Here is a 17,094-nt window from a genome sequence, read left to right on the forward strand (position 1 = left end):
GTCAAATATCAAAAATACCAAAAGGTCATTTCCATTTCACACTGTAGCGTTCCGTTAGAGGATGACCACCATAACCAGTCCTGACAGGCTGAGGAACAGTGCCGCGTATAATGCTGAACTCCTCGTCTTTGGCCAACACGGCTCAACGTTGGCAGACTCGTGCCTATTTAAAGACCGGTCATAAGACTCAGCAGTCACAATAAAAATCTCTGACCAGCCGACGGGGGAGGAAATATGAACTTTATGGGATGAACGCTAAGGAGATTGAAAGCCCCATACCACATCACTAATTACACTTCTACGAAGAAAAAGCAAAATGAAATCCCCCAAAGGACAATTCTTCCATTAAACATGATAAGTGGGTTACTGTACTACTATAAACCTGACACAGGCAGGCCAATGTACAATTTAGTACTTTACAATAGTTACCATTTCTCCTGCTGGCCCTCAGGTAATTAATGTTCTCCCAAATCCCCAGCCCTCCGCCTGTGGCCGTGGCTTTAGGGGACTTCCAGATCCCTTTTTCCTCCAGACCGCTCCTGGCAAAAAATTGTTTTTAATGTGACGATGTCATTATTAATGAGGATCTGGTCAGGGCAACTGATGGAAGTCCTACAAAACGGAATAAATACATTCCATTTACTTCTAGGACATTTTACTGTCTGGCGCTGGGAATGTTACCTCATCAAGATAATCAGATTACGATCCAATACGTCGCTTGCTGTGTAATAATTGGACTGGAGAAGGATTCAAATGTACAATATACAACCAAAGTACCTCAACACAACAAATACATGAGCTGCTCTGTGTTTGCAGGCGTGGGGGAGCGTTCAAAATAAATGATAGTCTCCCCGAGTGTCCGGCTGGACTCACTGGACTCTTGGATCCTGTATAAAGCTATTGACATTTTCGTAAGGACTGCCTTATTTGGCATGATTGCACTCCAGTGCGGTTCACTGGTCCTTTCAACCAGTCATATTTAACATTTATACTCCAGCAGAGCCAAGACTATCTCTCTGAGGCGTCCAGCTCGGCACTGACAGACTGTCAGTCCAGCAGAAGCCCGTGTTTACTGTCAATTCTCTGGGCTAATACTTCAGAAATGTCGCCATTCCTGTGTTTATGTACAGCACAGCTCCGACAGACCACCCCCACCCCAACAGCCTAACCCCCCTCACACACACACACACGCACACACACACACACACACACACACACACACACACACACGCACACGCACACACCCTCCCTCCCCTGGCCCTTTAATTTTAAAATAATGGAAATCTCTTGGAAAACGTACTCCATTGATTAAACTGTCACACTTGGCCACTGTGATGGATAAAACTTTATTCAAGCGTGTCATGCGACGACATCAGTTCGAGTGACACAGCAAAACACGAGTGGGAGGAAGCCAGCAGCGGGGGGTTTTGACATGAGGGGCTGTTCTGAGCTGTCACCTTTGCATCATATGTGCATTAAAATGCCTCGTACAGCCACACTGTATTGCTTTGCTGGGGAGACTTAGGGTCTCCTGTTTCACATCAGAGGGGGAGTCGTCTTGAAGGGCCCGCCATTTTTACACACACGTATTCATCTGAGGACGCCCCAAGAGGGACCTTAAACACGAGGTGGGGTGACGGCAATTAGATGGTGTAAGCGAAGCCGCATAGAAATACATACAGAGACTTTACATGCAAATTTGACACTTGTGTTTTGTAAGATTTGGCTAACGCCACAGGGAATCTTGCCCAACTAAAGCGCCCATTTAGCAGAGCAATGATCCACGAGGGCGTAGCATCAGGAGCAACTGGCCTTGGTCGCAGTTTGTGGAAGACGTTCCGTCCAAGAGGCTCCAGGTATTTAACCTCTGTGGGGTGTGGGCAGTGTCGATGCTCCCGACTGTTTGAACGACGGTCGGTGAAACTGTTGTGGCGAGGTGTTAGGCCCCCGGCTCGGTGGGGGGAAGGGAAGCGACATAAAACCAGGGGGTATTTGGTAAATCAGTTATTTATTTGTACGAAAACGGGATTGCTATCAAAACCAGAACAAAAGAGACAAACTGGAACTGAAAATGGGCCTGTGAGTGCTGCTCAGATCAAGCAAACAACTTGGACAAAAGGAGGACTCGTAACAGTGAGTCCCTGTTACCACTAACAGAAAACGATGAATGAAACTAAAACCCCCTAATTACTATCAAACAGAACACAGTCAAGAGCAGCGCTCCTGCACCCAATGAAGGATTCTGAAGGTGTGAGTGGTCTGATCTATAGCTAACTAAAACCTGGCCCAGTCCTCAGACAAGTTTCACGGGCCTCGTTTCACAGTTTCACAACAATCGAGAGACACAGTGGCGTGCTGGTCGAGTGAAATCACAGCCGCCCCGGCTGACAATGCTGTGGGGAGGTTTGTGGCCTCCGGCACAAATTGCTCCTTGGTGACCGGTGGACTTGTTTCAGGTGCCGCTCCAATCCGGATCCTCCAGGACGCCGGCCAGAAGTGGGAGGGGCGCCCGGCCTGACAGGCCAAAAAGGTTATGCATACAAAATGGGGGCAGAGGTCGGCGCCGGCCGTAACACGAGGCCCAGAGTCTCCTGGGAAGAGATGAACGGACGCACAGCCTTCTGAGAGGGAGACAGATGGTGTCCTGCTCCTGCACTGTTGAGAGATGCTTTCTCTATTTTTAACATAGATGGATTCCTTGGCTTCTCTTTCAAACCATCTATCTTCCCGTTCATACAGGTCGGCACGTTCCTCGCTGCGTCGGCCGGCATATACTATGTCGCTTTTCTGTGTGTGTGGTGTGCGACCTCTGGGGGTGAACCGGTCTTTGTGCGAACGTGTTACTGGGGTTGACAAACGCAGGGACATGATGCTCGTCAAAGATCCTCCCGAGTTTTTTTCAGATACCCCAGACACACACGTGATCCCCGTGATGTTGCTGTGCCTGCTCTGTTTCTCTTCGCCATCCACAGAAGTGCTGGTTTCCCCGGATCTGGTAGCAGTTTCCACAAAGGTCCAGTTTGGGTTCATCCACAAACTCCAGGTGCCTCCGTCGGGTGCCTGTGCTCCGTCTCCTGGCCTCGGCCACTGACTTGGGACACCATGTTTCTCCCACATGTCCTCTCATCTCTTACCAGGAGACTTGCACCAACAACTTGACTTCCTGTGACCACAACACCTTTGTGGACACGTGACTCCATTGACCCTCCCGAGCCTCGTTGTGACACTTTCACCGACCCTCATTCAAACAGTCTGGAGCATCGACACTGCCCACACCCGACAGGGGTCAAATACGTGGGATTCACCGCAACTTATGCCGAGCTCACCCTACATGAGTTTTGCTCGCAAATCGCCACTCAATCACCACGCGTGACGCGATCAAGGTGACTTGCGGAGGCCTCGCCGACGTCTGCCAGATATCTAGCAGGCTAAATGTCTGGCAGAGGTCGGGGAGCCCATCTCCGACAGCGTGGGCTGCGATGTGGCAGGCAGTGAGTGCGTCAACCTGGAAACCCGGGGGGGGGAAGAACTGTAGCACAGCAACACTCTTCTGTCTTTTCTGTGTTTCTGTACAAATCATCGCGCAGACTATATGCAGCGCTTGTTTTCTGTCATGTTGTGCGTTCTCACTGCAACAGATGATGAGCGGTGCCTCGAGCTGACTTTAATGTGGAACCACATGTTAACACGTCAAGTTATCTCTCTTCGTCCACACAACACACAGAGCTTCCGCTCACACTACTTCCCGCTACTGACCTGTCAGTGTTCTGCAATATATTGAACAACGCAGTTTCTTTCTGACGTCCATCGTGAAAGTGACAAACAATTCCTGTTTTGCAGGCGTATCGCTTATTTTCCCATATCTCTGCTCGCGCTTGTTTTCATGACGAACGTACTTTGGAGACGTTTCTCCTGGTGAAGGCTCGTGTGGTCCCCCCCCGCCCGTCGCCGGTGAGTCACGTAGTGTGAACAGCACAATGACTGGAAGCCTTGTGATGGCTGTCCGGTACAGCGATCATACCAATGGTTGAGAGGTGAAACCACTTCCAGGACACTACAACCAAGTCCAGTTGCTCCTGATCCAACACCCTCGTGGATAACTATGACCTGGATGAATGAGAATCTCCACAGACGTCTAGCAGAGCAGTGGTGATGAGAGAAATAGAAGAACCTATTCATTTTGAAGAATGCCCTGGAAATGTCTCCTGTTGTTAACTCCTATAATTAACTGACAGCACCAGGTATTTGCCAATATGTGTTTCCGACCGGATGGTCATTCTGGCATACGGGTTAGCAGTTGCTCAATGGTTTCAGATCAGAAGTTACAGATGTTACAGAAGTCTTTGTTTGCTAACACTCAATACAGTTTACATGCTGACGTCTACCGGCTACAGCCGACAAAAAAAGTCTGTGCTGTCAAAAACCAGTGCCGCTGATTGGTTTGAAGCATTGTCCACTACGTCCTGATGCACCCGGAGATGAAGGATAACCGCAACAGGAAAAACCTACAGTACGCAGATGTATATTTTCTGTACAGTATGTATTGTTTTATTGCCAGAGCCTCAGTCCAACTACAGTGAGCGTTTCTACAGATTAGACAGCTCCAGCTCGGGGGAACCGAAGGTGAGAGAAGCTACGATGAAATGGAAACAATAGTGTGAACCATGGAAATGTAGCGCAGTGTTATTTTCTTCTGGGATTGAAAGGTGGCATGTGGACATCTGAAATTATCCACAGAATGTAATCTGTTATGTGGCTATAATGTAAATTTGACAGTCGTGATCGGACCATGGGGATTTGGGCTTGAACAGATAAGGAGTTGCACGGTGATTACAGTATCTAACAGCTCTGGGGAAAAGGTTTTGCATAACAATGCAGTTTTTTAGTTTTTTAGGGAAAGCAAAAAAACAAAAAAAAAGTATGACAAGAGAATACAAAAGTTATTTTAACAATTTCCTACCATGGTTGTTGAGGACAGTGTTGCAAAGTGCTGAAGGTGTATTGCAACCAAAGTAACTCATCACATTTCTCACCTCTCACAGTCAGACCAGGTTACTTGTTTATTTTTTAGCCCACGTTATTATTAACACACCAGACTCACAAAAAAAAACTGGGAAGTGTTTACATTTCCAAACCTTACTGATTCTTTCCAGTGAATCAGTAAGGTTTAAGTGGACCAGTTCGACCCCTCATACACTGTAGGGAGAAGATTTACTTTGTTATTTTTTTACTCTACAAGAGGAAGTGGAAGATTTACATTTAAAATCCTATTCATGATAATGAATATGGCTGATATTGAAACGGTCATTATGGAACTCCAGTCGCACTATTTTTTTGACCCTCTTCTCTCTCTCCTCTCTTTTTCCCAGTCAACAGTGAGAGCGTGGTGCCACATACAGAATCACTTCATGAAGCAAAAGATCCCTGAAGAGGATGGGCAGGTGTCAGTGGCATTTTCTTGAGAGAGTAGGAGAGTTTCGACTTTACGTTGTGGTCCAAGAACTGTTCAGTCCCCTTTCCTTCAGTAAAATGTGGCGATAGAACAAGCAAAAAGTTGTTGGTTACACTTGATGCATTTAAACTTTTAAAAAAATTGTTGACTACTAAAACGCAGGCGGAGTTATCTGACATTCGGGCACCACTGGCCTAAAACTACATACCAACACATGCGCGGGACACAGTGCAACGTGAGCATGCCATTGTTTGAGGCTACTGTACTAGAATACCATCAGGGAGCCATTTGATTGGTCCCTAAAGCGTTGTGTGCAGCAGCTGGACTGTGGGCCCAAACATACAGACAGATTCACAAACACCCATCTCCAGAGACAAGAAGAACAAGGCGTCCTCGGAGCCCTGATCTCACCTCACACACAGAGATCACCAGACACCATCACCAGGAGAACTGTTCCACCGAGATGCTTGGGACAACCGACTGTGTACAGGTGTGGCCGAGAAGAACCAACCCTGTAAAATGTCAAGGTTTACTGCGCTCTGTATGAAGTCCATAGATACATAAACCAACCTCAACTTTGCTTTTATTGCTGCAAACATTTGCACAGAGCCGTACAATACATCACATCAACAACAGAATGTGAAACGCGCGTGTGTGTGCGTGTGTGTGTGTGTGTGTGTGCGTGTGCGTGATCAATGCGTTGCAGCAACAACAGATAGCAACACGAGTAAGACCATAGCAGGTGAGTTCAGTGTGCAAAACAATCTATAGCACAACAGAACAACAGCTGAATAGAATGGGGTTTTTATCTCACCCTGGGAAGCAGTGTAGGTCTCCAACTCCAGACGACAGCCTTCCAGTGTCCTGGCGCGGGTCAACTGGGCCTCAAGCGGGGCATCTGGCTGAGCTGCTCCTCCGGTGAGTACAGCATGGTTGTTGGTGTAAATTAAGGTTTAATAAAAGGAAAAAGAAAGAAAAGCACCTAGTTCCTCTGTACATTTCAAGAAGTCGGGGTCCCACACTGGCCTGCAGGGGGTGAGGCTGCTCTCCGGCCCGGTCTCGGCCCTCACACCTGAGCGTTGTTTACCTTTGAGGAGACGTAACCGCGCTTGATTTGGTTTGAAGGCTCCTGCTCCTGCTGTTACTCTCGCCTCCGCCGAGTGCTACAGCAGCTCCTCTCTCTGCTTCTTCTGAATATTTATACTTTTATACTTTTGGGTGGAGGAAAAACAAATCCATTCATCCGTTAGTCAGCTGACTGGTGGTTGGTGGCCTCTCTGTCATGACCAACACAGTGGGTTATCATGAGCTGGACCCCTGTGGTGCACGACCGACGTGTTTGACTAGTTTAGGTGTAAATAATCAAGTACACGACGGCCGCGTTCCATTTAGATGAGTCTGTCCCGGGCCTGTGGTACTGAGCATGCTCACAAACTGACACGGCTCAGTGGCACGGGGAAATGGAACAAAGCCATCGTTCATGTCATTATGTTCCTGCATTGACAAGTCAAAAATTAGTTTCTCTTCACTCCAGTCAACTAATTTGTCAAAGCTGAAAAATATGGGGAATAAAGAGGAAATGTCGAGAATAAATTCAACTCCTCTGGTCCATCTAATCCAGTTATAGGAGCGACTGACAGCCGTGAGCGTCCATTGTTCCATCTTGCCAAGTTTGTGTGCTTTCTCCTCCTGAACAGTTTTCAGCTCTTCAAAGACCTTCTACTGATTTCTTCACCGTGTTCATGTAACTAAAACTTACTCTGAAGAACAATTTCTCCAATTCATCCACACTCTAGTTTCATGTAGTTCCATGTGGCTTTCTGCCACGCCCACGTGTACGGAGCAGGAGTAAAAATTCATTATACTTCTGAATGTCAAAATCAAGCATATTTGAATTCATAGCCAATAGTAACAAATAAAACCACACCTTCCAAAAATGTCTAACCGTATTCTCAGGACTGAATCATCAGTTGTATGAACCTACAGTCTCTCAGAAAGTTGCCTCTATGTGTAAATTAATGGAGCGAAGACATTTTATGGGACCTCCTGCTTCCTTCCAATCCACTGCTGACTTTTCTGTTTTTCTGCAGTTTAGTCCCCCGTTATTGTTTGCTGTTAGTTGGATAAAACACACAATTGTAGTTCAAACACAACACCAGGTCAAAAAGGATGTTATGACGTGTTTGAGAGGAGTATAATATAATTCTTTTCAGAAAATAATAAACCTCTCAAGTATGATTCCAGTTTTCATTTTCAGCCAATGATCTGTATGGTTTCCATATATTTTCCAGCAAATTTTGTCACTGTCCACCTCGGGCTTTATGATACTTAGCCTTTTATATTAATGTCAGTTTATTCACACCGGATCTGACAAAGCAAAAAGGCAAAATACAGCGTGATGTGATGCAGCTCCCGAGAGGACTTTCACTCCCGTTTCACATCTATTCGCTGTGGTTTTGTTCAAAGTTATTCTGGGAAACTGACTCCCCAGTGGATGCAGATGAGGTATAGGGGTGGAGGGTGTACCCATTCAACACAATGAATCAAAACCATCACAAAACACAGTGATGCCTGAACCCACTTTTCAGAATATGAAAAGGTGAATGTGTCTTCTCAGTGTCCTCTCTGCGATAACTCAGACGCTGAAGTGCGATTACTACAGCCCTTTGGGGAATGATATAACCATTCATTCCAAATACTTTGTTGCTTCAGATGCATTTATCTTCCCACAGTGCACTTTAGTCTGACACTACATTTTTTTCACGGGCTACTGTTTAAGAAACAGCACCAGAAGACAAAGTTTCTTACATCTCCGCTTTTTTTTTTTTTTTAGACAAAATAACCCAGAACAGTAGAGTAACCCAATTAGTCACAAGAGCATTCTGTATACAGCCCTCAAGTCAGTAATGTCGACTATATAGAAGGCATGTATACACAATATAATGCCTTTAATTATGCACGGCAGCATATTTGGGGGTGTACTAAAACTTTTACATTTCAGAGCGAAAACGACTCTTAAGGGCTTTCACTTTGCAAGTACTAAACCTGATTAGTGCAACACAAATCTGGTATACTGGCAACGCATATAAGAAACGCATGGGTTCAAGTGAGGTGAGAAACCAGCACTTCAGTCTGAACAAGGAAAAAAACAGTTGTTCAATTTCAATTGTTTATTTAGATATAAAGCGGGCACATGAATATAAGAAACGTGTGCACTAATAAGTCATCTCTCAATAACAAAAAATCCACAGCAAATAGTTTGATGTCACTCCAGATTTAAATCCAAACTCTAATACAGCAAAAAGGGAAACGAACTGTGAGGAGATACAAACTGAAAACACACTCTGGGAATGCTCCGTTCTACAGTAAAATAAAAAATGATCCCCCTATCAAACAACCGCACACTTGCCCACCTCGCCGTAGTTCGCAGATGTCAAATGAGCCAAACAAAGATTCAGCTCCAAGACTAAAGCAGCAGGATGTCAAAGCCTCGCAGAACACCAATGCACCACAATGGCAGAATGCTGTGACTGGATAACAAGCTGCAGAGTGAACATCACACAGTTGTCACCTGATGTAAAAAAAAAAGAAGAAAAAAAAGACAATAAATCTTTCTCGTGCTTCATTTTTAAAGCTCCAACATCTGGCAACTTGTTTTCTAGTTGGTTTACTTTTTCATTAAAGAATTGTCAACGACCGGACAACATGTTGATTAGTGTTTTACAGTAAGAATAAGGAGAATTTAAAGTCAAAGGAATCCCTTCCTCTCCGGGCAGAGGAGCTGTTTGGTCTCATTGACATTTAATGAAGCTCGTCTGCTTTGGAGACGACCAACACTTGGTTCACTCATTGTTCAGCCCACTGGCTTCACCGACACAAAAGTCACAAAGTCACACTGGGTATATCTGTGTGCCGCAAAGTTTAGGATGGAGCACGTGTACCAGTCATGTAGCAAAACGGAAGGCTGAGAAAAAAATTACCAGTGACCTTTGGTTTGCTGCATCATGTGAACATGGAAAACAAAAAAATAATAATTTGAGATGCTTAAATTATTAAGAAATTACACCTACCAGTCTGAATGTTAACAGGGGTGCATACATAGCATTAGTTACAGCACTGAAAATAGCGTTGAAAACGTATCTGACTGTTTAGTGGCATCACAAAGTATACAGGTACATACAAATATATCGACTTTGGTTCTTTTAGGGTGAACCAAAACATATTTAGATCTTAGCCGTTAGCCCAGCACATCCACATGAACTACAATTATTGACGGAGTTAAAGTTGAAGAGCTTTGCATAGTTGATATTTGCAGTACAGAAGAAATTTTGCCTTTATCAAACATCATAGTCTTACACACCAGAAACCCCATAGTACTACTATAAAACTGCTTTGAACACAAAACGATCAGAAGCCTCTTGGAATTGATTCTTATAATATCTATGAGATCCACACCCTTTCCCTTCCATAGACAAAAGAAAAAAGGAAACAAAATATAAAAAAGAAATGCCTTTGTCCAGTTGATTTCCCTCTAACTGTATTTTCCAGATAAGAGACAGTTAACACTACAGACTAGAGCACATCTGAACGTATGGAATAAAAATGAGGCAGTGTAGGAATATAATTGGTCAAAGAAAAAAACAAGCCCGTCTATGCAAAGATAGAACACATATGTTAAAATATCTTTTTTCTCTTGGAAAGAGTGATGAGCCCAATCTCTATATAAACACACTGGTCAATATTCTGTGTCAACTCGAGTCAAAGACAGTGGAGCCTAGATGCTATCCATGGCTTTAAACTCGCTGAGCGCCTGCACGGGGTTGATATGCTTCTTGTTGGAGGACCTCTTCATTCGGTTGGGCTGCCCGTCGTCCTGCTTCTCCCTCTTCACCAGGGGCTTCTTCTCCGGGGCTTTCATCCTCCAGGAGATGGCCGGCATGTTGAGGGACTCCATCCCTTTGCTCTTCTGGTACTTGGTGGACGCCACGTAGGAGGCCTTGACGGTGGACACCACTGTGTTCATCAGGTTCTTCGCGGCCTGGATGAGAGACATGGCGCTGTCCAGCTGTTGACATGGGAGACGCGCGAGAGAGAGAGGAGCGACAATTAGCATCGTTTATGAATTCATGTTGGGTGAATGTTAAACCGCCGCCCTGCTTCTAATGTTGTCCAGTTTTTTTGGACTGCTCGTTCCAGGGGGAAACCCAAACTCCAGTGTTTGTACCGAAGAATTTACAACCTCTCTGAGTTTGACTGGCATACAAACAGATGTGAGGAATTGGAGAATATGGAAAAAGGTCACAGTAATTTATCTCCACAGTTTAATAGCCTCGGAGACACTGGGTGACACTTGACTGGAAGTTTTGGAAGTATAATCAGCCCCACAGAAAGTAGGGAGGATTCATTATTCCCTGCACATACAGGCTAGGCTAGGTGTGTGTTTAATTGATTTGAATGGAAAGTAAGCGGTGACTATTAACAAGTGGGTTTGTAAACACTGACCTTGTACTGTGTTATCTTAAGGGAAACATTTGGACAACATTAGTTCCTTTCACAAATATTTTATATCAAATAATCAGATAAGATGCCAATTACAGTGCAGAGAGTGAATCATCGATTCATCACAGCCAACAACCGATGCCATTACGTCTCCAGTATTATTCTTTCAGCAACACCAGATAATAAAACTTAAGAAAGTAGCCAATGCTTTCTATTGACTATATAATCATTCTAGTTCTGGATTAAAAAAAACATGGTGGGATTTCACTAAAAACAAATGCAGTTGAATTCACATTCGTCGTTTCCCAACAAAGTACGATGTTAGGCTTCAAACTTCAGAGAAGAGCACGCTGCCTCCCACCACTTACAATTTGACCCCTTTTGAAAAAAAAAAAAAATTAGGAAACCTGCTCTGTTTCCCCTCAGTTCACTGTTCTTGCTCTCCTCTTTTATTGGCGCGTCGCAACCTTTGAAGTCACATTACTGCCACCAACTCTCACGGTTCTCTGCAGCCATCAAAACAAGTTTAGTGAATACATTGATTTATTACGCCGTTTTAACTGCTCAACCACTCTTTAGTCACCGTGGGGCCTTAGGATAATGAAGATGGTACATTGATGATGTGTCCGCCGTTGAAGAGAAGTCCCAACTTACCCCCGACACGACCAGTTCTCCTCCCAGGTTCTGGACCTCGGCCTTGACCTTGCTGCAGATGTTGAGCTGGTGGCAGTACAGGGCGATGCGCTGCAGGTAGGCGAGCAGGTCCTGCTTACAGGTGGAGTCGGGGCACTGCGGGGAAGACAACACGTGTTTTAATTAGTATGTGCAGGTTCATTATAATACCAGCTGCTCGTCGGTGGCACAGTGAATGAATTTTGGTCACTTGTTCGTTTGCTGGCACCACTCAATATGAATATTGATGTGATTCTACAGACGCAGTGATCCTGCACTTTGTCATGATGAGTTAGTACCAGTGTGACAGGTAGACACCCACATAAGGGACATGCTCAGAGGAAAAATGACAAACGCACGCCCACAACCTGGTGGATTGATAACTTCTCTTCACAGGGTTAAGCATGATCAAGAGTCACAGAATGCAAATTCCATTCGGAGGCAAAAAAACTTGTCAATCATTTACTTTTAGGAGGTGGTGATGATCTTGTGTGGAGACTTACTGGAAAGAAAACCACTTGCTCTCAAACACAGTTAAGAAAGGTTTTCAAAATGTGAAAGTCGTCATCCAAGCCATCAGTGATCTGGATTCATGTGACACTGACAACTTAAACAGGGCTTGGGGTGTGAAGGTGCAAAAGAAGGGTTGGAAATCACTCCAGGAACGTATGAAAAAATGTGTGACAAAACATTATTGGAGGCTATAGGCTCAGCACAAAGTTGAAAAGGCCTCTCTGCTACATAGCATAACAATATTGTCAGAAGTCAGCGAGGAACAGAAAACAAAATACATTGGAGCCATAAAAAAAACATCAACTTCAGGAAACCCAATAAATTATTATAAAGCCTACTTGAAAGTGGCAGGATTTGAAGAGCCCCACAAAACACATCTCATTAAGATTTGGCAATCTCTTTGAATCATTTCATCTCATTAGAATGAGACGGGCTCTACTTTGGAACACCACACCGATCCCTCTCCTAGTTTGCTAAACAAGTCCCCTGCCAGCGCAGTAATTAGGCCACAATCCTCCTCATAGCTGCTCTTCAAGTGAGGAACACAAACATCCTGATGGGGCCCTGACATTTTACTTCAGATCATCAGAGTTACATGACAGACGCAAAAAGGGACGTCGGCAATAATCGCGACGCAGCCATAGCCGACTCTGTTACAGAAACGGAGGCTGACAGCTTTTCACATTGCTAAACTCACTAAACCTGCGAGTGGTGCCGGCGTGGCCATGTGAGGGAGCGACAGGAGAGAGGAAAGACTGACTGAGACACCGGGGCTGGCATGTGCTCGGCCGCTTGAAGGAGTCGTCCTCTGGCACTTGTTAACTCTGGAGTGCATCGGAAAGGTGAAAGGGAGGTAATGGCAGCCAATATTTAATTGATGGAATCTCAACAGGAAGTGGTCGGCGAGGTCAATGCTGGGGAACTCGAGTGTACAGTGTGTTTGTACGTGTCTGGATGAAGTGCCGGGCTATCGGTGAGCAAATGAGTGGATGTCAAGCCCCCGCCCCCCCCCCTCTGTCAATAATGGCCACTACCACAATTAAAGTGCACTAATCCACAAACAGGAAATCCCGATTTTCTTTTCTCTTTGCAAACACGGGAAGAGGAAAATTTATTTGGGATTGTCATTTTTGGAAACTTCAAAGAAATGAGGACATGGATGTGTCTAATCCTGCGGAGTGCGTCCGCATCCCTGGTGGGAGTGGAGAGCGCTCGTCTGAATAGAGTACACTCGCTCCCAGACATACAGCAATGCATGGCTTTACACATCACCGCAGCCAGAACGACTGTCTCCCGCACGCACGCACGCACGCACGCACGATGGGAGACTAACTGAACAAGGACAGTAAACTAAACCCATTACAATTGTTTTTCCATAATGAGAGCTCTATAGATGTGTAGTGATAATATTAATACCATTATCTTGGCATTCTATTAAAGAATAGTTTGCTGGAGGTGAAGAGGAGGTGGGAGCTGGAGGAGATGATCATTGTACAGGAGAGGACTAATACATGGCTGGAAGACAGGAGAGATGGGCAGAGGATGGGGGTGGAGATAGAGAAAAGAGAGAGAGAGAAGAAAGAACCAGAGAAAAATAAGTAGTTGGAGAAAAAACGAGGATGAAGAGTGAGCCAGAGGGGGAACAGTATGGAGGAGTAAATAAGGGGGTGAAATCCAACTGGGAGAAAGGGACGCAGACAGGAGGATTCAACTGTAGTTTGGGGGGTTATAAGTGTGTGTGTGGATGCACACATGCAACAGCAAAGACCTGGGATGAGGCTGAATGCAGCAGCCATGCTAATGAGGGCTCGGGGTAGCGTTCAGTCGGCTGAGAGCAGGGCACTGTGAAAGCATCACTTGTGCTCATACTCGGCTCAGCTGCCGGCTTCTCCCGACACTCAGGAAACTGTGTTTTTGCTGCGACTGGGACACGTGAATACATACGCGGAGAACAGATAAGAACACCGCTGATTGTTTTGGGAAATGCAAAAACAAAAGTGTGCGATTAACTCAAGGGGCATTCACAATTTTGATGATCTCTCCAGAGGCTTCCAGAAACTGCGGTTATTGGTGGTAATCAAACTGTCAGTTATGAATGATCAAAAGTGTGAATAACAATAAATGAATGAGGCATGTATGTATTTCCTCAACTTTTTATGTTAGTGTCTGTTCAGGTTGTGTCAACATCAAAATCCAGGAGTTATGCCGAAAATCTCATCTCGCGTCACCATTTTACCGATTCAGTTACATCGGAACTTAATTTGCTTGTGTGAAAAAAAGCAGGGCCATCATTCTCGTTCTAACCGAGCGATTCACTCTTCTAATAGTCACTTCAATCATTAAGAGTCCATCGTTGTAATTTTTCACGTCTTGTCTGAGTGCTGCTGTAAAATGTCCCTCAGGCCCGATGATATAGCCCCTTCCCACATGCTGTGTGGCCAGTTATGGACCGGGACAGTTAACCTTGCTTGGTCAGCGACTGTTGAGAGATGGCAAACAGATGACGAGGAGCAGCACGAGAGACTTCATCCCACAACTCTGGATTTCTTTTTCAAGGCAAACTAATAGAAAAAGGTGAGTCACTGTCTTTCAAAAAAGGAGCCAGGAGTACAGGAGGAAATGTCAATGGTTATTGTCCCTCCACTGCTCTCAGGTCCCTCCCACAGAGATAGAGGTGAAACAACAAAGTAGGTGGCAAGACAAAGTATGTGGTCAGAACCAAGTATGGACAAACAATGAGATGAAGCTAATAACACAAAAAATACATTAACATTTGTATTCATTGAACTTGGATTGGATCACTGGTCAAAACTCCTTTGGCAGCAATAACCTGGAACAAGCTTTCTGTGGATCAGACCTGCATCATGCTCAGGAGGAATCTTGGACCATTCTTAAAAATATTCTTATAACATGCAGTGTGAACGCCTCTGAGCTAAATCCACAGCATTTCCACTGGGCTCTGACTGGGTTCCTCCAAAAGGTGGATTGTCTTTGTTTTGAAGTGATTTACTGTCATTGTCCTGCTACACCACCCAGCTCCTACTGAGCCTCAGTCACCCTGACATCATCTTGATAAATCCTTGATAAACTTGGGAATTAATTTCCCCCCTGGGGGATGTCAAGCTGTCCAGAACTAGAGGCAGCAAAGCAGCACCAGATCCTGATGCCCGATCCTGGTTCACTGTGTAGAAGATGTTTTCGTGTTGGCATTCAGTGCCCCCTTTTCCCCCCACCATATGTCGCGCTGTACGTTACTCCCAAACAATTCAACCATGGTTTAATAAGCAGACAAAACACTTTTCCACCAAATTAGAAAAAGGAAATTGGGCAACAAGAATGACGGAGCAGGATGTTGAACAAAGGGATTTTGTTGTGCTACGTGTTGGGTAATGTCAATGATATAAATGATGATCAGGAAGGTCAGGTCCCGTCAGTGGAAATGCCACGCAGTTCCACTGAATTCCATTATAAAGACCACAGACAGCGGCAGAGCCACTGTGCTTCTGACGCCCAGCGCTGACCTTTCAGGACGGATCACCCAGAGGAAATGCCAATTTCCAATATTTACTGACACGGCAGCATTCTAATGTGCCAATGACGGCAACCTGTTGGAGAGCGAGCAGAGAGGGTGTTCTCTCGTGTGTTTTAGTGAAGGGACTTTTTTTCCTCTTGACTTGCTAACGGAGAGCCAGAGAATGTAAACCGAGCTGAGCTCTTTAATAAATGACAATTCCTATTCTTTTTTTTCATTCATAAATTGTTCCTGTTATTTCACCTGTTCCATGAAGCTTCTATTTAATTAAGCCAAGAAACTACAATTAAGAAGGAAAACAGATGGCATCATTTCTAAAGGGACTGTATACTGATAACTATGCCTCAACCCTATAAATTACAGTATATAATACTGTACTGACAGGCCAATTTGTCCCCCCACCACAATTAAAAGACGGGCACAGCCAAACACAGAAACCACTTTGGGGCTAGCTGAGTGTGTAGTGTTGTGGCTGGATTTTCACAGCTCGCAGGGAGGAAACCAAATCCAAAACCTTAGAGCAGCCAGCATGTTTCACCATGCAGCTTTACTGCTGAAATATAAAACATCTAACAGGGAGAGGGAGGGAGGGGTGTGTGTGCGGTGGTGGAGTGTTGTAGATAATTAACTTTACCTAACCTGCGAAAGAGCCTCCAGGACAATGTGCCAGAGGGCATCTTTATCTGCCATTATACCCCAAACCACCATGGGGTTTGCAGGGATAGGGAGATAATATATATTTTAGTTGTCTGTGGGAAAAATATTATGACAGAGATCCATGGCAAAGTTTAAGGAGATACAGGGAACGATCCACGGGAAAGACCATTCTGTTACTTTAGGCAGGAACTGAAGTGGGAGATAACGCCATGCAGGGATAGGAAATGACTGATTCCGAGCTGTAGTCTGTAGACACTTCAACATGGATACGCAGACACACAAAAAAAATGTTTAATATATCAAGGGCAGTTTTAAATGTTAAAACAGTAGTGGTGGATAAAATGGTGAAAGTGACTGAAAAGCGAAGATGGTGCTTTGAAGGCAGTGGGAGGGAGTGAATTAAAAAAATTCCAGCAGTTACAAATCTAACCATTGTGCTGGTGGATAAAACCTCGAGCAGACCTCCAATTCTCAAGACCTCTGATGAGGTTGATAGTGTTTTCTGCGTACAACCCACTTTACAGTTAATGCGCTGTACATTAGATTTCGACCGCCTGGTGCCGATTATATTACGGTTGATGGCTAAATATAAATCTGCCCTGGGCTACCAATATCAATCAAGATCCATTTCAAACAGCCCGATGACAGCCAGGTCTGCTCCGCTCACTGCATCTGCTCAAAAGATGCTCCATGTTTGCGTGGGACTGTTTCGATCACGCTGGAACTTTGGAGTGATGATGTGACACTGAAGCAGAGACAGAGTCTGGGT

General features: G+C 44.9%; 1 protein-coding gene across 4 annotated transcripts in view; it reads right to left on the bottom strand.

Moving 5' to 3' along the window:
* Positions 1-8,607: 8,607 nt before the first annotated feature.
* Positions 8,608-17,094, bottom strand: part of ctnna1 (catenin (cadherin-associated protein), alpha 1) — a 69,871-nt gene continuing 61,384 nt past the window's right edge. For all 4 annotated transcript variants that reach the window (XM_035649406.2, XM_035649407.2, XM_035649405.2 and 1 more), the window contains exons 17-18: positions 11,606-11,740; positions 8,608-10,517 (exon numbers count right to left, since the gene is read on the bottom strand). In XM_035649406.2, the coding sequence (XP_035505299.1) occupies positions 10,227-10,517; positions 11,606-11,740 (426 nt within the window). In that variant the 3' untranslated portion in view covers positions 8,608-10,226. The remainder of the gene's footprint in view (positions 10,518-11,605; positions 11,741-17,094) is intronic.

The sequence above is a fragment of the Scophthalmus maximus genome, chromosome 9, assembly GCF_022379125.1.
Source record: "Scophthalmus maximus strain ysfricsl-2021 chromosome 9, ASM2237912v1, whole genome shotgun sequence".
Lineage (NCBI taxonomy): Eukaryota > Metazoa > Chordata > Actinopteri > Pleuronectiformes > Scophthalmidae > Scophthalmus > Scophthalmus maximus.